The following is a 23,158-nucleotide window of genomic DNA, read 5'->3' as shown; positions in this document are numbered from 1 at the left end:
CAGGCTTGCGAAAACTGGAAGCATTTTTTGGCTTTCTTATTACCATCATGGCGCTTACGTTTGGATATGAGGTAATTCTCACTTGAACATCTTCGAGCTTTGCTTAGCAATTAGAATGACACTCCCTCTCCCCCTTCTTTCTGTTGAACTTGTGTCTTCATTCTCTTCTCTCAAACATTTTAGAAACCAGACAATCTCATTTCTTCCTCTGAGTTTTGTCCTCTTCTGCCAGGCCCTTGTGACGTCTCCTTCGCCCGTGGCCCCAATTCTGGAAAGTACTTTAAGCCCAGGCTTAAAGATAAGCATATCAGAGCTGATCCAAAAAAAAAAAAAAAAAGTTTTTCCCATGCAGCTTTTTGAGGTTTTAGTCAAAAACCGAAAAATTCTGGTTCAAAAAACAAAAATTGCCATGGAAAGCAGTTTCATTGGAAAATTTTAGACCAGTTCTAAAGCACGTGCTTTAATGCTCTCCTAGATTTATTTACTTATTTATTTATTTTGAGGTGGGGCCCACTTTAACTGCCCTGGGGCTCTATTTGCTTCCTGGCTCAAATCTGGTTGGCACTGAAGGTTAGACCTTCCCAATGATTGTTAGCTGTTTATCTGCCTCCAAATAGCTACCTGGGGGCGTACAACACTCCTGTTTCAGTGCTAGTGGGTAACCAATATCTAAGTTTTTTAAAGGTGGAAGCTATTACCAAATTACCGTAATTTTGAGGTGGGGCAAATCTGGGACCTTCCAAGTTGCCCATCTAAGCAACTGTGTGAACTCTGCCAATCCAGAGGTACTAGTGGCTCTCTTGTATCTGTGCGCAGTATGTTACAGTAAAACCGGACCAGGGAAAGCTGCTGAAGGGGATGTTTATACCTTACTGTGACAAGTGCGGTACCCAGCAGCTAGAACAAGCTGTGGGGATCGTGGGAGCGGTAATCATGCCACACAACATGTATCTGCATTCTGCTTTAGTCAAGGTAAGAGAGGACTGAGTCCCATCTCCTTTCTAGTTCACTCTGCAGGGGTACAATGAGACTATTAGGATGTGATCATGAGGGTTGAGAGGAAAGCGTCTTGCAAGGCCTGGTATGTCTGAATTGTTGTGACTGCCCTTTTCAGAGTGGGTGTCATCAAGGAAGTCAGTGGCAAAACTCCCATTGATTTTAAAGGCTGCAGAGTTAGTCCAAAGTCAGTGGGAGTTTTACCTCTGACAAGCGAATGCCAATGCTGAGCACCTTTGAAAATCCCCTCTATAGTAGCAGTCCCTGTAACCTTTGCGGAGAACTCTCCATACTTTGGAATCAGTTCAGTAAGTGGATTCCGATGTTGACTGTTCTGTGTAAGTTTTCAGAATTAGAATATGCCACGTGCACCTGATAAAGAAATACGGTATTTATTACGTAATTAACAGGGTAAATTGAATACATTGGCTGAACACACGTTAACTATGTGTTTGTGTGACAGAACCTGGGGTCTAGATTAACACTTGGCAAACCCCTGAAAACATATTTCAGACATCTGAACAGTGCTTCCCAGTCTCTCTGCCTTGTGGGATTCATCCATATTTAATTCTGTTGGGGACAAGATGACCAACCCAGTTTAATTTTAAAGGTGAAGGCCAGCAGTCTGTCCTTGCAAACAAGATAGGCTTTTTTCTCTTTCCCCCTCCCTGCAGCAGCATATGTTTAGAGCTCAGGCTGAGGCCGCCCCTTAACTTACTGTATTTTCCACTGAATGCATCCGATGAAGTGAGCTGTAGCTCACGAAAGCTTATGCTCAAATAAATTGGTTAGTCTCTAAGGTCCCACAAGTCCTCCTTTTCTTTTTGCGAATACAGACTAACACGGCTGCTACTCTGAAACCTTAACTTACTAGCTCCTGTATCTTGGGGCACATCCCAACATTACAGCAGAAGGCTGGGCAGCCTGTGGGAGCCAGGGTAAACTGGGAAGCATGTCCAGCATAGTGACATTTCATTTGGAGCTGCAGTTGACCATGGGGAAATCCAGTCTGCTGAAGCAATGTGCTCAAACGTGTGGTGTTGCGTACCCATCCACAGGATGGGCTAGCTTGTGTGAATGTGGTCAGCCACAGCCCTGCTTCTTGTATACACCCCACAGCGTTATTGCATTAGCAGCTGCTCTTGGCTAGCTGGTGTCTAATGTCTCATGGTGTTTACTGCTGTTTGTAAGGCCTAACAAGGGATCCAGTCAGGGGCAGGGCTCAGCTCTTAATATTTGCTGTCAGACAGGATAGATGTATTCTGGCCAAAGTTCAATAGCAATCAGAGGAACCACCTGTTGGAGATACAGCTGATTCCATTGACTAGAGGTTCTGAAATATTTTATCATAACTATCTTTAAATGTTTTCCCTCCAGTCGAGGCAGGTGAATCGTGCAGACAAGAGGGAGGTGCAAGAAGCCAATAAGTATTTCTTCATAGAGTCCTGTGTTGCCCTCTTTGTCTCCTTCCTCATTAACGTCTTCGTCGTCTCTGTTTTTGCTGAAGCTTTTTTTGGGAAGACGAATGAACAAGTGGTGAGTCTGTGGGGTTTGTTGGGGGTTGTGTGCTTGTGTTGTGGAGATTCTGGATTACTGGGAGTAATATACACGATGGGTATATCAACACTGCAGTCAGGAGGTGTGATTTCAGCACATGTTGGCCCACCCTTGCTCGAGTAACAATAGCAATGAAGCCAAGGCAGGCAGGCAGCAGCATGGGCTAGCCCTGCCCGCGTGGGACCCCAGGTACCTACTCAGGGCTAACCCATGCTGCCGCAGCTTCACTGTTGGTTAATCAAAGCTAGATCAGGTATGTCTACACATACTTCAGTCGCACCTCCCAGCTGCAGTGTAGACACCCTAAAACACTGTGCACCTGGGTTAATAATAGCTACTGTGTTAACAGTGGGCCTGAGTGTTGCATACACTGAGGGCCTGATTCTCATTTACACTAAGGCCCCTTTACAGTGCCCTGGCATGCATAAATGTAGGCACTGATCTCACCCTAGCCTGTAAGATGCACCCAACACATTAATGCTACTGCATTTCATCTGGCCAGCTCCTCTACCCCAAACTCTACCAGCCGTGGTTTCTGCTCTCTGAAATCTGTTTACAAAAATGAAGCTTCCTAAACTGTCTTGTCCTCTTCTAGAACAAAGTCTGCACAAACAGCAGCAGCCCTCATGCCGGACTCTTTCCAAATAACAATGAAACCTTGGAAGTGGATATCTACAAGGGGGTGAGTGGCTTTATAGTGAGGCTAGGCAGTGTGGTCTTCTCTGAATGATTTTAACATCCTTGATTGAGTTATATGCAGCTGCTTCTTCTGAATAAATGGAGACTATTCAAGGCTTGAACCTTTAAGACTATAAGAGTTGTCCCGTTGGAACAGAACAGCGTTCCTTCCTGTCTCGGCCCATGATCAGTCTGTTGGAGCAGCTGGCTCCAAGAACTCTGCTTTTGACTGAGCATTTAAATCTAGGATTTAACACCAACTGACTTGTGACTGGAAACCCTCTGTGTTTCAGGGTGTTGTTCTGGGATGTTATTTTGGCCCTGCTGCTCTTTACATCTGGGCAGTTGGGATTCTTGCTGCAGGTCAGAGTTCAACAATGACTGGGACCTACTCTGGGCAGTTTGTCATGGAGGTATGTGACTCTACAGCTGTGCCGGCTTATGTCTTGTTTTCCCCCTTCCCCTTGTAATCCTCTGAAGTTGAGATGGTCAGTGGAGGCCTAGGTTCCTTTCCTGGTCATGTAGTTTGCTGCAGGATCAGACTTTCCTGCTATTGACCCACGTGCCAGACTCTTAAGTCCCCGATTCCCCCTTGGAAAATTCCAGCCTAACTCAGGTTTCTTTAAGAGAAAAAACTCACCCTGTAGTAGATCATTCCCTTTCCCCCTGTTACAGTTTAACTCTGTGGAATGTTGCACTGTAGCAACAGCAGCTCTTCTGTTTCTCTCCTCGAAGGGATTCCTCAACCTGAAGTGGTCACGTTTTGCTCGAGTGATTTTGACCCGCTCCATTGCCATCACTCCAACCCTGCTGGTTGCCATTTTTCAAGATGTTGAACACCTGACTGGGATGAATGACTTCCTAAACGTTCTTCAGAGCTTACAGGTGAGCGGCTGTTAGCTACTAGCAATTCCTCGTTCAGAACCAACCTCTTAGTCACTACTGGTGTTGGGTTTAGGGCCTTCTGTTGGCCCATTTATAAACATTTCTGTAAAGTGGTTGGCTGAGGGGTCGTGAGTGCAGAGAGCTCAAGTATGGAGGGGAGCGGGAGAGACCTGTAAATGGCAGCAGCTGCCATCAGAATTGGGTTTTCCAGCAGCAGTGAATGTAGGATCTGCCCCTGATCTGTAGCTGCTTGTGGACTGTGGCCAACATTGGTTATAGCAGTGGTTCTCAACCAGAGGTCCGGAGCCCTCTAGGGGGCTGTGAGCAGATTTCAGGGGGTCCGCCAAGCATGGCCGGTGTTAGTCACTAGGGGCCCAGGGCAGAAAGCCAAAGTCCTGCTGCATGGGGCTGCAGCCGGGGGCACCAAGCCCCACCACCTGGGGCTGAAGCCAAAGCCTGAACAACTTAGCTTCAGAGTGCCCCCTGTGATGTGGGGCCCCGGGCAATCGCCCTGCTTGCTACCCCCTAATGCTGGGCCTGGGTTTTATATGTAGAAGCACAATTGTTGTGACACAGCTGGGCCATGGAGTTTTTATAGCATGGTGGGAAGGCCTCAGAAAGAAAAAGATTGAGAACCTCTGAGTTATAGAACAGGTAAATTACTTCTCGGCTCTTATATGCCTCTCACTGGATTATCTGAGCACCACTCGAATATTTACAAAGAGCAAGAACCATATTTAAACAGGGTTACATTTTATACCTTGCTTATATTTAAAAGTCATAAAAAAATAACAAGTTTCTTGGCTGGTCCAATTCTCCTCAAGTTTCCAGCTCTGCAACAACCTAGATATGTATTTATGGTGCCTTGTTCCCGTTGTAAAATGGGGAATGGGAACTGTCGAATTAAGTTCTCGGAGTAGAAGAATTTTAGCTTCCAATGGTTCTTGTCTGAAACGTGCTCCTCACACTCAAGAATGATACAGTCCATATCCCAGCATAGAAAATAACTCCTATTTCAGCTGGACTATGAAGAGAGAAGGAAAAATACTGTGGGGTCATGCTTCTTTAAATAAAGCTTCTGGATTCTTTCACTGAAGAATCTCTTGTTGAGGGGAGGTGGGAAAGCACCATCTGTGGCTTTAAACTGCTTCCCATTTCTAGTCGTGAGAGGTCTCTTAGGTGACACACTTTCAATAGCTAAAGAGAAAAATTATTGTGTATAAACAAACTTTGGGTGGGTTTTTTACGTGAACAAAGTCCCAGCCCTAATCTCCTGCATCTTGTTGCCTTATTCCAGCTTCCCTTTGCTTTAATCCCAGTCCTCACTTTCACCAGCTTACACCCTGTGATGAATGACTTTGCCAATGGACTGTAAGTATGAAAAGAATCCCACCTGCCTGACCTTTTCCTGATTTAAAACCATTTGATTTAGCCCTGAATACTGATGTCTATCTTGGGTGCTTGGTCCCAACAAATGTGATATCCGACCCCAATCTTTAATGTATTTATCCTCGCAACACCCTCTGAGGTGGGGGGAGTTTTATCCCCACTTTACATATGGGGAATTGAGAGGCTAAGTGACTTGCCCAAAGTCACATGGGAACTTTGTGGCAAAGTAGAAGAACCAAGTCTCCCAAGTCCAGGCTGGCACCCTAACCACTAGGCCTTTCTTCCTCACTCAGTTCAGTTAAGCAGAGTTAGCTGTTCACAAAAACGTGTGAATTGTTTTTATTCCCCAAACAGTATTAGAGTTTTTCTACTTCTAAGCTTCTTCTACATAGCCCAGTCTCCCCAAGACCTGTTTGACAACTCACTCTCCTTGGAGTGGTGCCCGATATGTCACTGCTAGAAACTGGTGTGTGTTTGTTGCTTCCTGAGCTCTGTCTTTACATCTTTTCTTGTCCCTTTATCTAGTCTGTGTTTTGAGTCTAAAAGTAGCAACCCTATTAGAAAAGTGTCAGTGCCGTTCAATGAAAGTTTCTATTCTGGTGACTTTATTTTCAGAGTCTTGGCATTTACATTAGAAGAAGTGTTCCCTCCAAACACCATGGAAAATAGAAACATCCCTCTCCCCCCAAATGCCCCTGTAATCCCGTTTCTTTTGGCTTCCCTTTCAGAGGCTGGAAGATCGCTGGCGGTGTGCTCATTCTCATTGTCTGCTCCATTAACATGTATTTTGTGGTGGTCTATGTCAGCGCATTGGGACACCTTGCCTTGTATGTGGTTGCAGCCATTGTCTGTGTTGCCTACCTGTGCTTTGTTGCATATTTGGTAAGTATTGTTCTTCCACACTCTTTGGCAAGACCACTGCTGTATAAAATTGTGATTCCAGTAATTATTGGGCTGAGGCAGCTTGTAGGCAGGATTGAGACAATGAACTTGCTTTCCCAGGAGCTGGAAACTTTTTTGTTTATAAACCATAGAACTCTTACAAACACTAAGTAATCCTTACCATCCACGGGGTGCATAATTTCAGATATGTGCCTCAGTTTCCCATAAGTCAAGACCCGCTCAAACTCCACTCAGCCAGGAATTTGTCTCCCCATTCTGTGCTCAGTCCACCACTCCTTGCAACTTCCTCCATTCCAGTTCCTTTTGTGACTCATCTAATAATCTGATGGGGAGAGACCTTCAGAATCATGCAGAATTCCAGATCTGTTTGTGTGTATTCAAATGGTAAGAGGAGACAGTTATGCATTTGTTTAAAAAAAAAAAAAGGGGGGGGGGAAATGTCTGTCAACGTGCAGTTTGACTTTCCTTCCTGTGACTGCTCCTGTATCTCCAAGTTTCTGCTGATTGTGAAAAGTGTGCCAAAGTTTAGAACAGCTTATAACCATGCTCAACAATCTATTTAATAGCTTTCACAATCTCAGCAGGCTTAATGTTCTTTAACATTAACATTAACGTCCTTAACGTTCTCTGTAGAACTCATTATGAAGAGATTTGGTAACTTGACTTTTGAGTAATTATTGAAAAATAGCACCTAGTAATCCCTCCATGTTTCCATTCAATAATGTGTGGCTGCTAAAAAGATTGTAACTTGCAGCAATGTTTCTCATAGTCCACTCCTTCTTCTTTAATTCCAGAGCTGGCTGTGTCTGATTGCTCTTGGGATCTCCTTCCTGGCCTGTGGGCAAACGGTAAGCGTCACTAGAACAGGGCTTACTGAAGAACCGCCTGTCACTCAAATTAACTAAACACTGGGTCTGTCTGCACACAACAGGTAGCCATCAGAGCCAGTGTGTTTCTATGGTTTACTGTGTGAACATATCCAAATGTATGTGCAATTTGCACAGAGAATACTTGTGTAAATTTGTTGTATAAAAGCTCAGATGTACGTACTGGGAAATATTTTGTTGCTAAGGTAACTAAAGAGATGAGTAAGTTTCCTTGCTGACCCCCTCTAATCACAAACATAGTGTTACCTTGCTGCTGGAATGTAGGAACTGCCTGTAATTTACCTATTACCCAGACACTAACCAGTTTAACAGACTGGCAAAGAGACACTATGTTCCAAAATGACACTTCCATTTAGCTAGTTCTCTGCCTCTGAAGTCTTCCAGTAAATCTGTAATACAAGCTAGTAAACAGAAATCAAGCTGCTTGGACAGTATCTGAAGTATTAATCCTCCTTCTCACAATTAGACAAGCAACGTGTAAAGTCTGTGACACTAAGTGATACAATCTACCTCCAAAGATCAGAACTCCATTGTATTCTGTAATCTCAAATTGACCCTGTTTATCTCACACTCTAAATGCATTAGAAAATAGTTACTGGTTTCAGTTAATCAGAATGAATTTGGGGTGCAGAAATTCCTTCCCAGAGGTGGGAATTGTGTTGGAGAAATCCTAGCACACAAACACTAGAAGTCTAAGCATTAGAGCTGTCATGTTTTTTTCCTACCTAGTATGTGATTCTGGTGATCAGCAAAGGAAAAAAATAAATCCGTGTTTACAGGTTGTTTGATTCTGTGATTTATTTTGTATGTATGGCATTAACAGAAATGTTCTCTGTATTTTCTGCAATTTGCTGTATCATGATTCATGGAGTGTAACGTAACGGAATGTGCTAAAAGCCTTTCATGATTTGGGTCTCCATTTTTTTTAAACTTGCTTACTTTCACTTCCCGTCTGGCCCTTTTATACTCCAAAAACTTTCCCCATTGTACCTCCTGCTTCTTCCACCTCCCAAGGCAGTCTTAAATCTAGTATTGCAAAGGTCACAGTGAGAAACATGCATTCCTTTTCTCTGTTTGGAAAAGACTGCACATTTTGTCCTAATTTTATCATGAATCAAGTGGTTATATCCTTGAGGATATAATATTGTTTTTAGGGGAGGGGGCGGGGGGAATGTGTGTTCATGAGTGGATCCTGTAAAGTGACCCTGTAGGGAAACTGAAGTTCTGGATCTTATTGAGTAAGATTTTTCTTCTGTTACTACTTGATGAAGTTTTAGCTGATAACTCTGTGTGTAAGCATTTGTGTTTGCGTTGAGGTATTTTGGTAGGTATTTTCACTAGAATTCAAATGATCTCAGTTCTGTCCTTCATCTCATGTGCCCATCAGATATTTTGATCTTTACTAAATTTTAGTTTGTGCATTAGTTTTTTCACCTTTTTAAGAGAACTGGGTTCAAATCCTGACATGGGTCACAAGTGAAAGTGGCTTCCAAAGGACTTCTCAATCCCTCTGTGTGAACCTCCCAAAAGCATGGCATGATTGCAGTCTGCTCAACAGAGGCTAGGGACTGGAATAGCCAGGGTATTACAAGTCAGGATTGGGGTCCCCTGGAAGATCTGTGTGGGTTGCACAACATCTCCCCTTGCTTTGCCTGACTTAACCCATGCTATTAGTCCTCCACTCTCCTGATCTCTAAAATTAGTCCTCTTTTTTTTTTTTTTTAAGTGGGAATATTTTATTGAGAATGGCTAATGTAGGTATGTTTTCAAGCTTAGTTTCTGTAGTTCTAACTAGACAAGGCTTTCTCAGGTAATTCATTGTCTTAGCGTTTATCATGCTCACCACAAGAGAGGTGATTCTTCTGTGCAGATGAAGGGGGTTATCCATGGCTTTCAGAGGGTTGGAGAGACAGATTTCACAATGGAATGGTAGCTTTTTCTTTTTATTGTAATGCCTCTTGTTTGGACAAACTTCAGACTGTAAGGGACATCCATCAGATTGATGGGAGGTGAAAGATATGTCCAGACTAAGTGTGGAGAATGCCTTTAAATATTTTCCTGTATGGAAATAGGATGTGGTTCTCACTAGGTGGTGTGAGAACATTCAGTTTAGTTCGGGCTTGACCACTTCCATCTTCCTGTCTGTTGTAGCAGTCAGAAACAGATACTGAATGTTACAATTGCTGTCTTGCCAAAGCAAAGGCATACAGCCAGATTCTCCCATTGCCCTGTGACTTGCTGTAGTCCATTATATCTACTTTGCACTGGGGTCAATATGCTACAGAATCAGAACAGTAGAAATTTACAACTGCTTTGCCCTAGACTGCACAAGGTGCAGGACAATGGAGAGTCTAGCCCATTGTCTCAAATTGCTAGAGTAAAGCATAAGCCTCACGGTTTCTCATAGTAGTAAAGAACACCTACATGTGCGGCTCCTGTTATGCTAATAAGTGCAGACGTACAGGAAAGAAGAAACTCCCAAGTGTATAAATGAGTTGGTATCATAAATTTGGTAAGGAATTCAGTGTTAGGAAGGCTGTAACTGTGAGCAAGAGACACGATGAATTTGTGATGGCAAAAATTAAAGCTGCTAATCTTTTTTTAATGATCGTTTTGACTAAGCCTACAAAGTTGGCTAATGTACTCTTCGTTAAGATAACTGACAAAACATACTTGACTTAAATATTAATGCTTGATATAAAGAAAAAAATTATTTCACTTAGGGTTTTAGTTCAAAATTCCAGCTAGAAATCCTGAGTATGCATCCTACTTACTGCCAGGGTTTGTAGTTTTATATCTAATTCCGCTGATTTGTGTGTTAATCTGTCTTCCTTTGGCAACAAAATTATATAGACTGTCTAATCAAAGGCATGTTTTATGATCTAGAACTGCTGTTAGGCTTGAATCTAGCTGGTTTCATTCATTTATAAATTCCTGTAGTTTAATTTATATGCCTTAAATTTTCATGCATTTTAAAAATTTCTGGTTTGTAAAAGTGTCAAAAATGCACGACCACTGTGAACATGCATGACTGTCACTGTTGGATATGATGTGAACTGTATATCAACATCACAGCTATATGCAGGAGCTTCTGTATAAAGGCCTCTTAGTGTGCTATAATTTAGCACCTATTCTATTCTTTGTGAAACTTAATTTTTTTAATTGACCATGAATCAATTTGTATTTACTACATTTTCAATTAAAAGGATAGACACTTTTTCAACTTGGTTTCTTGGGTCTTTTTTTTTAAAATTGCGACACCCAGTATGTTGCTTTAAAAGAAACTCATATTGATGCCCAAATGATTGAGATGCTCACCTTAAGTGATCACTCTCGTTACAGTGTGTATGGTAACACCCATTGTTTCATGTTCTCTATGTATATAAATCTCTCCACTGTATTTTCCTCTGAATGCATCCGATGAAGTGAGCTGTAGCTCACAAAAGCTTATGCTCAAATAAATTTGTTAGTCTCTAAGGTGCCACAAGTACTCCTTTTCTTTTTGTGAATACAGACTAACCCGGCTGCTACTCTGAAACCTATAGAGTTATTGGCCCTGTACACTAGATTGCATGCAAAGCTTAGTATTTCTATACTAACTCTCTCCAAGCTGTGCATAGTAACGTCTCATTAACTGCTGGTGCCAGAAATTGTTACTACTACAGTCCTTGTTCGTGCAAGACATTCAACCAAGAAGCTATCTTTGCTTGATATTCTCCACTCCCTTCAGGGCAGTATTGAGTGCTTCTGCTCCCAGCAATAGCGAAGGATTGATATGCTATTAGTTTATGCAGCCTGACTACCTGAAAAAATTATTGCTAGGGTTCAGTTGAGCATTTTTATAGGTGTCTTTGGGTGGCTCTATCTGGAAGACAAACTTACCATTCTACATTTAGACCACTTACTGCTATATTTCTGCATGTCTTTTCACTTCCTGATCCTCAGTCAAAATAGCAAATGCACTAAAACAATCTGGTTTTAGGCTATCTCGCCTACCCACTTACTAACAAAACGAATCAAATGCCAACATGTTTTGGCCAGGAACAACCTTAATAGGGGATAAACTCGGCTTAGTTAGAATAGGAATACAGGTAATTGGGTGAAATTCTGTGGCCTGATCTTACTCAGTTCAGACTCGGTGATCTAATGGTCCCATCTGGCCTTAAAATCTATTTGGGAGTGGGGAGGGAATTCTGATAGAAGCAGGCATTGCACACTCCTTTCTTTTTTTCTTTTTTTTTTTTTTTTAACAAGCCTGAACTTTTGCTTCTGTTTAGAAATTGATCTTTGTGATATGGGAACTTTCTTTCCCGTTTTTTATTACAAGCTTTCCCTATCTGCTTTAAGTGAACTGGAAGCTGTAAGTAATGCATATTATTTATTTCTCTTAGAGGAAACACTGAATTTGTAAGCTCACTACAGGCCTTTAATTAAATTAATACCTATTTAGTTTCTTTGTTTCTACCTTGTAAGAAACACTTTTGGTAAGTTTCAGTCCATTGAAAATTCTTGTCTTGCCTTTTGATTTCTAACTGAATTTAACAAATTTTGAATAATTAAGCATGAACTTAAGAGTCACAGAGGAGAATAACTATCTCCTATATACATGGAATCAGTCAAACTTGCATGTTGATGTAACAGGAAATTGTAACTGAGAAAAATACCATCCAGAGTCCCCCCAACAGAAACAGTAACAGGATATTTCATCTGTATCCCTTACATGTTTTTGTAATATGTATTGATGTGAAGTATTGTGTCTATTAAAAAAAACTTAACAGCCATTGCTCTCATAAGCTAACTTGTAAATCGGACACAAATCCCTTTTAAAGAGAGTCCTCAAACTACTACAGCTGAGACATAAACTGGATACAAAACAGGATTTTATAAAGATGTAACTCTTGGGTCCTAGAGCATAGCAGCGTATTCTTTGGCTGGCCACTAACAACTGAAGCCTGTTCCGATATAAGATAAATTATTATCTCTGGCTAATTGAGAGTGCACCCTGGCATAGGAAACCTGGTGCACTGAAACAACTTCCACTGTTTGGTTAACTAAACTTTCTGTAACAAATCCACACTACTTGAAAAGGGTGAATCCTGTGTTCTGATAAGTGGAGACTGGGTTTTCCTGTTGGATCACACTCTGCTCCTACTAGTAATTAATGTACAAGATCTACTGAAATAAGTGATAATCAGCATGGAAAGAAGCAAAAATTTGTCTCCTGTCTGTTCTACCAGCTGAATCACTTTTGTTTTTTAATCAGCTCCATGTTGCTTCAATCATTCCAATAACACTTCTTCAGATTAATCAAAATAACTTTAATAAATCTGTTAATTATGGTACAGTATTTATTTATCAGATTTATAACAAGTCAGACTTAGTGCTGCTGATTAAAGAATAAAAATTGATTTAATGCTTTGGTTTTAACATCTAACAGCCTCACAAAACTTTATTTTATTTTATTTTGTATAAGGAAAGTGGCAGGACCAAAGAATCAGTCACCTGTGTTAAATACGATTCTTACCTATCAGATTATGGTTTAGATGACCTTATGAGCTACAGTAGAACATCAGAGTTATGAACATCTTGGGAATGGAGGTGGTTCGTAACTCTGAAATGTTCAGATGCATCTGAAGAATGGGGGGTTTTACCCACAAAAGCTTATGCCCAAATAAGTCTGTTAGTCTTTAAGGTGCCACCGGACTCGTTGTTTTTGTGGATGCAGACTAACACGGCTACCCCCTTATATCTGAAATGTTTGTAACTCTGAACAAAATGTTAGTTCTTTCCAAAGCTTACAGCTAAACATTGCCTTAATAGAGCTTTGAAACTTTACTGTGCAGAAGAAAAATCCTGCTTTTAACCATCTTAATTTAAATGAAACAAGCACAGAAACAGTTTCCTTATTTTGTCAAATATTCTTTAAATTTTGCCTTTTTTTTTTTTTAGTGTTTACATTTAACACAGTACTGTACCGTATTCACTTTTTTGTCTCTGCTACTGCCTGATTGCATACTTCCAGTTCCAAATGAGGTGTGTGGTTGACCGGTCAGTTCACAACTTTGGTGTTCGTAACTCTGAGGTTCTACTGTACTGTGTGGCTTGGAGCTACTTGGCCTTCTGGCAGTACCAGTTCCTAAGGGCTTGTCTATATTGCACTAACTAGCCACAAAGCCCCTGCTTCCGCGCACTAAAAATTCCATAGTGTGATTTGACATACTGCTGTTTCATACTGGCTTGCTGTGCATTAATCACGGTGTAGGCAAGCCCTTAGTGAAATAAAACTGCAGAGTATGTAGCAGTTAGGAGAGAATAGCACTTAACTGCTGGAAAATAACTTGTTCTTGGTCATGCCTAAGTGCCTGTGGCATGCAGTTGTCTCAAAAACTACCTGCCCTGGAGGAGTATTCTCTACATGGACTCCAGGCGAGCCTGCTTGCACTTCTGGATTGTACAAGTCCTATGAAACTCATTGTCTGAACAAAATAAGATGTTTCTGTATTACTTCAGGATTTGAAGCATTGATCAAGGACTTTTTAACAAAGTTTTAGGCTGAAGAAAGCCAAAGCACAAAACCCTCTGTTTAGTGATTTCAACCTAATCATCCTTGATTTCACTGTCTTTGGCTTCTGTTTCAAAGTGGTTTCCCTAATTTTCTTCTTTGCCTTCTCTAGTATCGGCTGGGACTTACTACTCACCCTGAACAATTCCTTCTGAACAATGTTGATGCAGACTCAAATGTGACTAGATGATTCCCTGAACTGCAGTAGCAAGAACAAAAACAATTTTGAAGCCCCTTTGTGCTGCGGAAAAGGATTTTCCTTACTTTTGGTTAGTTCAGAAACGGGTATGGTCAAGCATCAAGAATGATGGAAAGATTTCCTCCAAGAAGGAGCACGGGATAAAACTGACATCTGCAGAGGAGTGTCAGATGGAATCAACAGACATTGCACCTGACATCAGCCATGAAGGTTCTCATAGGACCAATGAAGAGCCAGAGTCAAACCAGTTCATAATATCACACACCCTATGGGTTTGTCTTCCCTTTAGGTACTCAAAATATTTTCTTTAATCCTTTTTTTAATTGTAAATTATTTGGGGAGTAAATTATAGATATTTTAATATCTTATTGATTTAGATCTAAACTTATTCCACTTGGTGTTTCTTAGGCCAACTAAATGATGGGACACTAACATGTTTTCCAGCTTTTGGAAGATTGTCCAAATGAGTAATATTAAGATTTTACATTTGATTTTGAATCTCATTTATGAAGTACACTAAGGAGACTACACAATGAGGAATAATTAACTCAAAAGCATGGGCAGATTCTGAAGTGTAAATCCATTGGAGCCTAAGGAAGAAGCGTACAAAGCTTCTGTAAAATGCAGAGTATGTTCTGGGCATTCTCTTCCATTTCTGCTTCCTTCTCTCTAGAAACACCCTCCCTATCTGTCCAGGTACTTAGGTGCTTGGTTACTATAGCAATGAGTCCTATCATCTCAAACCTCTGTAGCCTCCACTGTGGCTATCTCAAGAGGTCTCCTACCAAGAGCATGGCAATCCTCACTTCCCTGCCCACCTCTTCTAAGCATCTGGCCAGTTCTTCAATAATGAGCTACTACTCTAGGATTTTATTTCAAGTGCTTGCCTTGCCCCCCCCCCCCACAACTACATTGCTGACTGCTGCTTAGGAGATGGTAACTAAAGTGTAACTAAAATGGGAGGATAAAAAGAGTTTGTGCATTCAGTCTAACTTTGTTTTCTTTGTCATCGCATCCCAGCTTTTATTTGACTGACTGTGTTGAATTGCTTAATTCTCAATTTCAAAATACAAACAGTTTGCAGAGGCAATGCAAGTTTAGGTTTTACTCCTGACATCAGAGGTGGGGATCTATAGAATCCTTGGTTTAAGTACCTGTCTATACAGTTATAGGAGTGGACACTGCTCTTTTAAGAGTGCTCACCATGGAAAGTGCCTGTTAACTATTAAGTCCTGAAGAGGGACTGTGAAGAAATTCTTCATGTAGTTCTTCCAGCCATAAATGCAACTGAATAAATCCAAAAAACACAGAATGGGGGTAACTGTTCCTGGGACTAGCTTTTATCTGCTTATCTCAAATGGCATTGAACACGAGCTTTGCATTTTCCTGCCATTTCAAGAAGTCTTGAATGATTAGGATAATTTCTGAGAATTGGATGGTTCCAAACTCAGAGCTTGAGGCCATGATATTCTGGGTGGGAAAGTGTTTTGTTTTTTGTTTTTAAAAGGATAAATCTTTTGCAGTTGTGCTAAGAACCCTGAGGCAGGAACTGCCTTCACATGGAAGATGCCCTGAATTATATTTTTATATATGTCTATGTGGGCTCAGTTCTGAGGCATCTTATTTCTGTTTTTTAATTAAATCTCTTACCCATGAAGCATTTCTGTCCCTGTGTATTTGGCACTAATTTATTAAATATATTGATTACACTTTAACTTGAGCAAGAAGTTGCTCAGGTACATGATGGGGTGACTCCCTCCCTTCTCATCCTCCTGCATTAACACTGCCCCCAGTCCTCTGTCTGAGGTGTTGGTGAACACCATAAAGGGCTTGTCAAAGTCTGGGTTTGCCAGAACTGGGCCACTGAGCAGAGATGAACATGATGGAAGTCCAGACTGTCAAATAAATGTGTCAAATTCACTTTAGCTTTTTCTGTTCAGGCTTCATTTGCTTAAGAAATAATGCTGATATTCTTCAGATCAGATTACCCAGAAAGTTAATAACTTTCACTGGCTGTTTTCTGTACAAGAACAGACTGTACAGTATGAACAACTGCAAAAACTTGTGGCTATTACATGCGAGGGAAGTAAAACGCCCCCAGTGTGAGTACTGAATGCAATACACCAGAGGATATTCTCTGGCTCCAAACTGTAGAGAGACCCTAAAGTTTGGATTGAAGTGTAGCATGGGCAATGGTGTCCAAGTTTCCACCAGTTAATGTGGAAACACATGCTGTAAATGTTTTTGCAAAATGAGTCTTATTCGGATACTCTCTCTCACACTAAAGTTTTGTCTACACTACCACTTTTGTCAGTAAAACTTTTGTTGGTCAGGAGTGTGTAGAAGAAAAACCACACACCCCTGACCAACATCAGTTTCACTAGCAAAAGTGCTGGTGTGGACAGCACTATGTCAGCAGGAGAGCCTCTCCTGACAACATAGCTAATGCTGCTCATTGTGGGTGGTTTAATTATGCCAGCCGAAGAGCTGTCTCCTGCTGGCAAAGCACAGCTACACAGGAGACCTTACCGCTTGTACAGCAATGCCGCTGTAAGGCCTGTAGTGTAGACATAGCCTAAGTCTATTGCAGGTGGTACTTGCTTTTGTTTTTAGTAAATCCCATTACAATGTTACCCTTGGCCAGTGTGGATTAGGCATCTAGCAAGCTGGCCTAGTGTCATTTAGATACTGGGCTTCTGCTTGCTGCTGTAGCTACATACAAGGGACACTAAGGAACTTGGTTTAAGGCTGAGGAATAGTACCTCCTCAGCTGATTCCTTCTATAGGCAGGCTGGCTCTAGCCTTGGTCTCTACCCCAGTTGGTGCTAGCTGTAATTTGTTGCCATCTTTCCGTGTCAGGCAAGTCTCAGCCTGTACAGTAACTGAACCAGGAGTCCCTCTAATGTGTTATCTCTGGGGAGTTTTTAAATAGCTGCCAGAGCTTTTGTTTGCAAACACTTGCTTTAGTTGGAAGGAAGAGGCTCTTGTTGTAATCTCATTACTTGTATCACGTTAATCACTGCTGTGGTTTAGAGAGCATCTTTGTTAAACCGAGTCCGGCAGGTGAAGGTCTCAACAGCAATGACATGAAATATGCAGCAGGCCAAAGAGTAGTGACCCAGTATTTCATGGTGAGCACCTGTTCAAAATCTACTTATTGTAACTAAAACCATTGGCTTAAGCAAGTTGAAACATGAGTATTTTATTGTAACCAAGTGGGTTACACTATATATAAAGATTTAATAAATAAAACAGCATAAACAAACAGCAGCCTACTAAATATATTCGTACGAAACATTTAGACAACCAGCAGTGGTACAAGACATTCGACTATTCAGGTCTTCTGTTAACTGTCTACTGCCAACCCCAAAGAACAATCTTGTAATGCTCTCTTACCATACTGTAGCCCTCTTTCCTAACTAGGCTGCATGGGAGGAGTACTGCAACATTCTGAGCTTGATGTAGGTCGATGGCTGCCTCTGCCCTAGATAACAGGTCTCCTCCTTGCACAGTACTCTAGCTGGCAGGAAATGCTGAAACATTGATACTGACTGTGCTGTCAGTCACGATGAGTCTATTGCCTCTAGCATCATAGACATAGATATTGTGAGTTTAGGTATTGATCCCAACAGTTGGCTTTAGCATAGAGCAGCCATTCAATGGCAGAGCTAACAGAAGTCCTGGTGGTGATTACTTAAAATTCTTACAATGTTTACAGAGAGAAATTCTAAATAAATAATTCTGAACATATGCTTTCCTCTCCTGCTTGGTCCTATGGAGTTGGTTCACTTTTTGGCCCCATTCTTGATCTGAGGTTTAACGTAATCCTTATACATAGAGAAGAGAACACCTAACAAAAGAGAGCAGATACTGTTATCTATTGGTGTTTTTCATATGAAAGATAGTTCAGCAATTACTCTTCATGCAAACAGTTTTGCTTCTTTTCATTTAATTATAATGTCTGCAAAGAAGCACAGGTAAAATTATTCAGCAGTAAAAATGTCTTCTCTAAATATCCTAAAAAATAAGTGGTGCAAGGAGGTAACAGCTGGACATTAAATGGTCCAAGACATCCCAGTTTGAATACCTATATCATGAATCATGAGCTATAGTGATTTACAGAAGATATAGCTGTGAGCTTTGAAATGGGAGAATACTTGCTGAAAGTAGAGGTTAGTCAAGCAGCCTACGAGTAGGCTCACTACAATATGGGCAGAAGACTAACCCATCCACCCCTCAGAAAGAGGCTCAGCTATGGCAAAGGTATCTTAAAAAGGTCTCTGCACAAATCAGTATCTTACCTATTGTTATTGCTCCTACTACAAAGCCTTGTGCTGCAACTCTCATGTGAATGAGATGGACTGACATTTTCTGATCTCCTCTGTGTTTTAGCTTGTAGAGACCGTAGCCCACGACAGCAACAAAGCCTGCCATCCCTATGCATTCAGAAGGAGGGGGAAGTTCAATAAATTTGTACAACCAGAAAATGTAACTTTGGCTTAAAGAATGTCAGATATTATTCTAAGTAATACATGCCTTAAGCTAAAATCTACCAAATAGTGCATAGGGTGAGGAATCAGCATATTAAGGTTTGCAGAATCTGCCCCTTCTGACTTAAAAAACTAGTGTTTACCAAATGCTAAATTAGACATGCTGTTTGAACAAAGCATCCAACTTTCTGTACCAGGAAATGGTGGTTTTGTTCCCAAAACCATCTAGTATAGCTATAACCACACTCATATTATCTGACTTCTTTTCTTTCTGAAGTAGGGAAGGAAGCATCAGTTAGAGGTTTAATTTTATCTCTACCTTTTTTGCTTTTGAAGTGAAGTCAGGGCCTATAAATCACTTTCAATTACTTTTGTTATTTGGTATATAAATTGAACAACAATTATTCTTTTATCTTTCAATTAATCACCCCCACACTCTGCAAAAAAGCAAGCTGTATCATCGCAACCTGCTAAATTGACAACAGTGTATACAGATTATCCTGTGTTCATTTAGTCTGGTACATACAAATCACTTTACGGTTTAGAAGAGCTTCTGTTCTGACAGTCCTGCTGTTGCTGCTAAATGTTAGGGAAGCCTAATGAAGTTTGATGGATGAAACTTTGCCAGGCTTCTCCTTGCCTTTCCAGGTCTGCACAGTTCCTGAAAACCTAGTTTGTAGAAGGTACTATAGGAAGCTGCACAATTACACCTTTTAAAAAGACACCTTTTAAATGAAGGTTATAACAGACTTCCATCAGACTACTGATAAAGTAACAGCCACTTTTGCAACACATCTATACTCCAGTCTAGCCATCCTATTAGGATAGAGTACGATAGGTGACAGTGGAAGGAGAAAAACCTTTTCACACTATCAATTTTGCTGTTCCATGTTTAACTAGTGTAAATTTTAGCTATTTCTGGAAAAAATCCATTAATCTCCATTAATAACTGAAGAGATTATTTCTGAGGAAAAACAGGCCAGAATTATTACAATAAAACCCTGTCCACAGCACTCTGTGTGCACAGAAAGATTCAACTCACCTACAGGAACAAATGGAGAGTCTCTGGCTTTCCGTGTCAGTTTAGATACTTGACTGTCTTCTTCCTCCGCAGACCAGTGATCATCAGAAGACATTTCTCACGTCTAAAAACAAAACGGGGCTGACAATTCAAATCCAGAGATTGTTTCCTTCTCCAGTGTTTATTTGCTAAGGCACCACTTACTTATGAGACTCCCAGGTGTCAGAGCAGCTAACTTGCAAACTGATCGTGGTCGTACGTAAGCAGATTCCCTTTTTCTAGTTGTCGTTCATTTAATGCAATATCATCTGCTGCTTAATTTCATTTTAGAGGCCCTCTGGTTCCCTGTTAAGGGTTTTATTTTGGCATTACAATTGGGCTGGGTGAAGTTTGTCACTTATACCTGCTCAGTTCTCCAAAGGATAATTCAGCAGGACCTGCTCGGAAATGAAGCTTCCCCTTCGTAGCTGTATCTGTGGAATAAACACATACTTCATTCAAAAAAAAAATTGGATGTTCTAGAGACCCATTTCCCCTTCCCTAGAGAAGAAGAAAGGGGCAAATATAGTACCTAGCTGTAAAAAAGGGAATAAGGACAACCCAGGGACTTATAGACCAGTCAGCTCATATTCTGTATCTGGAAAAATAATGCAGCAAACAATCAATCAATTTGTAAGCATCTAGAAGAAAACAAGGTATCAGTTAACATGGATTTGTCAAGAACAAATTGAATCAAAATGAACTTAATATCTTTCTTTGACAGGGTAACAAGCCACGGGGAAGGAGTAGATGATACCTTGACTTTAGTAAGGTTTTTGATACTGTCGCTTGACCTTCTGATAAACAAACTAGAGAAATATAGCCTTGACAAACCTATGAGGTGGGTGCACAACTGGTTGGAAAATCGACTCAGGGAATAGTTATCAGTGTTTTCACAACCAGGCTGGAAGGGCATATCAAGTGGAGTCCTACAGAGATCTGTCCCAGGTCCAATTCTATTCAATATCTTCATAAATGATATTACTAATGAGATAGAAAGTACACTGATAAAGTTTGTGGACAATACCAAGGTGGGAGAGGTTGCAAGTACTTTGGAGGGCATGATTAGAATTCAAAATTATATTGACAAACTAGAGAAATGGTCTGACATAAACAGGATGAAATTCAATAGGCATAACTGCACAGTATCCCTGTTAGGAAGGAATAATCAATTGCACAAATAAAAAATGGGAAATGACTGTCTAGGAAGGAGTAGGGCAGAAAAGGATGAGTGGTTATAGTGGATCACAAAGTAAATAAGTCAACAATGTAATACTGTTGCAACAAACAAACAAAACAAAAAAACATTGTAAGCAGTACATAAGTAGTTCTTCCACTCCATTCCACACTGATAAGGCCTCAACTGCGGTATTCTGTCCAGTTCTGAGCACCACAGTTTGGGAAAGATGTGGACACAGTGGAGAAAGCCCATAGGAGAGCAACAAAAAATATTAAAGATCTAGAAAACATGACCTATAAGGAAAGACTGAAAAAATTGGATTGGTTTTGAAAAGAGAAGATGGGGGAGGGGAGGGAATGATAATTTTCAAGTAGGTAAAAGGTTGTTATGAAAAGGAGGGTGATAAATTGTTCTCATTATCCATTTAGGACAGGACAAGAAGGAATGGTCTTAAACTGAGCAAGGGAGATTTAGTTTAAACATTAGGAAATCTTCCTGTCAGGGTAGTGGAACAAATTACCTAGGGAGGTTAGATTTCAAGAACAGGTGAGACAAACACATGTCAGGGATGGTCCACATAATACTTAGTCCTATCTTAGTGCAGGGGCCTGAACCAGATGACTTATTGAGGCCCCCAGTACCCTCCCCCTATTGCCCTTCCCCCCTACAGCCACCCAGCATTCTCCCCCTCCCCACATTGCCCCTTCCCCTATAGCCCCTACCCCATACAGCCCCCCCAGTATCCTCCTCCCCCCATTGCTGTCCCCCTTTACAACCCCCCAGTACCCTCCCACTATTCCCCCTTAGTACCACCCCCCTCCCCCATTGCTCTTTCCCCCTGTACAGCGCCCCCAGTTCCCTCCCCCTATTGCCCCTACTGCCCACCAGCACCATCCCCTCCCTCTATTGCCCCTACAGCCCCCCCAGTATCCTCCCCATTGCTCTTTCCCCCTGTACAGCCCCCCCAGTTCCCTCCCCTATTGCCCCTACCGCCCACCAGCACCATCCCCTCCCTCTATTGCCCCTACAGCCCCCCCAGTATCCTCCCCATTGCTCTGTCCCCCTGTACAGCCCCCCCAGTTCCCTCCCCCTATTGCCCCTACCGCCCACCAGCACCATCCCCTCCCTCTATTGCCCCTACAGCCCCCCATTGCTCTGTCCCCCTTTATAGCCCCTCTCGTACCCTCCCCCTCCCTCCATTCCTCTGCCCCCCTTTACAGGCCCCCCCCCTTGTTCTTTCCCCTCCCCCCGGGACCATCCTACACGCCCCCCCAGCCCCGCCCCATTTCGCCGTTCCCCTGGCCCCGCCCACCAGCCGCACGAGCATGACTCAACCTCCGGCCAGCCGGCCGCACCTCCGGGCCAAAGCCGCACCCGCTTTGGCGTACGTCACACGAGGGCAGCCAATGGCCAGCGAGGCGGGGGAGGGGGCGACGGGCGCTGTCGGGCGGCCACGGCTCGCGCTGCCTCAGAAACGGCGGGAAAGGCCGAGCCGCGCGCTGGCGTGGGCTCAGCCCGCGCGAGGGCGGGGCGGCGGGTGCGCCCCGGGGCTGCCCCCGCCCTAAGGCTAATAATCGAAGCTGCCCTAGTCAGGGGCCTCCCCTACCCCGGGCAGCTCGTCACGGGGCAGGGCTGCGCTGGCCAGGCCCACCTGAGAGCTAGACTAGGAGCCCCCCCGCCCTGTTATAAGGCCTGGCCCAGCTGCGACCTCACACAGACAGCAGCAGCTCGTGTAGTCAGGGTGACCAAACAGCAAGTGTGAAAAATCAGGACAGGGGGTGGGGCGGTAGCAGGAGCCTACATAAGAAAAAGACCCCAAAATCGGGAAGGTCCCTATAAAATCGGGACATCTGGTCACCCTACATGGAGTCCTCAGCTTAATTTCAGGACCCATTTCTCCCCCAGCCGATCACTAGGGTTTTTTTATGTCACAAAAACCGGCTCCTGTTATGGAAGATATTTATAGGCCCTCCCTCCCATGGCTGTAGGAGCTGAGAGTCTCGCTGTCCCCAATGCATTTAATCTCACAATGCCCCTAGGATGTAAAAAAGTGCTGATTTCACAGGTGGGAAACTGAGGCACGGGAAGACTGGAGCAGCTTGCTTAAGGTGAGGCAGGAAGTCTGTCCAGGCAGGGAACTGAAAATAAGCCTCCCAAGTCCTCTGCTTGCGCCCTAACCACTGGGCTGTTCTCCCTTCCAACCCTGAATGACTTCCACCTGGCTCAGCTGTTTCCTTGCCTGCAGGGAGAGCAGGGCTTGTATTGAGCTAGTGCCCTGTACCCATGCTCACCACCGGTGCCTGCAATTTTCTTTTGCGGGCCCTGTGGGAAGAAGGTAAGGAAGCAGGCACTTTTGTGGCTCCCGTGGCATC

The 23,158-nt window shown here is 42.5% G+C and overlaps 2 protein-coding genes across 13 annotated transcripts in view; one reads left to right on the top strand and one right to left on the bottom strand.

Annotated features, from left to right (window-relative positions):
• SLC11A2 (solute carrier family 11 member 2) overlaps positions 1 to 15,713 on the top strand; it is a 45,578-nt gene extending 29,865 nt beyond the window's left edge. For 7 of the 9 annotated variants that reach the window (XM_073319386.2, XM_073319385.2, XM_073319389.2 and 4 more), the window contains 10 exons: positions 4 to 71; positions 817 to 972; positions 2,374 to 2,532; positions 3,149 to 3,235; positions 3,525 to 3,644; positions 3,967 to 4,116; positions 5,414 to 5,487; positions 6,234 to 6,387; positions 7,203 to 7,256; positions 13,970 to 15,713. In XM_073319386.2, coding sequence (XP_073175487.1) covers positions 4 to 71; positions 817 to 972; positions 2,374 to 2,532; positions 3,149 to 3,235; positions 3,525 to 3,644; positions 3,967 to 4,116; positions 5,414 to 5,487; positions 6,234 to 6,387; positions 7,203 to 7,256; positions 13,970 to 14,047 — 1,100 coding nt within the window. In that variant the 3' untranslated portion in view covers positions 14,048 to 15,713. Of the gene's footprint in view, positions 1 to 3; positions 72 to 816; positions 973 to 2,373; positions 2,533 to 3,148; positions 3,236 to 3,524; positions 3,645 to 3,966; positions 4,117 to 5,413; positions 5,488 to 6,233; positions 6,388 to 6,705; positions 6,793 to 7,202; positions 7,340 to 13,969 lie in introns of those variants that run through there. The other 2 variants (XR_012155771.2, XM_073319387.2) reach the window with 2 other exon arrangements.
• Positions 15,714 to 17,242: 1,529 nt separating this feature from the next.
• Positions 17,243 to 22,208, bottom strand: HIGD1C (HIG1 hypoxia inducible domain family member 1C). Of its 4 annotated transcripts, none has more exons than XM_073319405.2 (5): positions 22,122 to 22,208; positions 19,971 to 20,040; positions 19,589 to 19,691; positions 18,358 to 18,492; positions 17,243 to 17,906 (listed from the first exon to the last, which is right to left on the bottom strand). In XM_073319405.2, exons 3-5 carry the CDS (start codon positions 19,680 to 19,682, stop codon positions 17,842 to 17,844), a joined length of 294 nt encoding a protein of 97 aa, XP_073175506.1. In that variant the 5' UTR covers positions 19,683 to 19,691; positions 19,971 to 20,040; positions 22,122 to 22,208; the 3' UTR covers positions 17,243 to 17,841. The 4 variants fall into 4 exon arrangements, with proteins under 4 accessions (XP_073175506.1, XP_073175507.1, XP_073175509.1 ...); XM_073319406.1 differs by lacking the exon at positions 22,122 to 22,208 and adding an exon at positions 22,099 to 22,117; XM_073319408.2 differs by lacking the exon at positions 22,122 to 22,208 and adding an exon at positions 21,307 to 21,430 and having other exon boundaries at positions 19,772 to 20,040.
• Between the last annotated feature and the right edge of the window lie 950 nt (positions 22,209 to 23,158).

The sequence above is a fragment of the Lepidochelys kempii genome, chromosome 20, assembly GCF_965140285.1.
Source record: "Lepidochelys kempii isolate rLepKem1 chromosome 20, rLepKem1.hap1, whole genome shotgun sequence".
NCBI lineage: Eukaryota > Metazoa > Chordata > Testudines > Cheloniidae > Lepidochelys > Lepidochelys kempii.
The sequence above is the reverse complement of the archived record's forward strand: the minus strand, read 5'-3'. Positions and strand labels throughout refer to the sequence as shown.

Bases quoted from the DNA above. Each gene is read 5' to 3' on its own strand.
- HIGD1C (XM_073319405.2), bottom strand. From the start codon at position 19,682: ATGTCTTCTGATGATCACTGGTCTGCGGAGGAAGAAGACAGTCAAGTA. The intron at 18,493-19,588 runs GTGAGTTGAATC...CTGAATGCATAG, and splicing joins CTCTCCATTTGTTCCTGTAG to GGATGGCAGGCTTTGTTGCT. The intron at 17,907-18,357 runs GTAAGATACTGA...CTCTTTTGTTAG, and splicing joins AGTAGGAGCAATAACAATAG to GTGTTCTCTTCTCTATGTAT.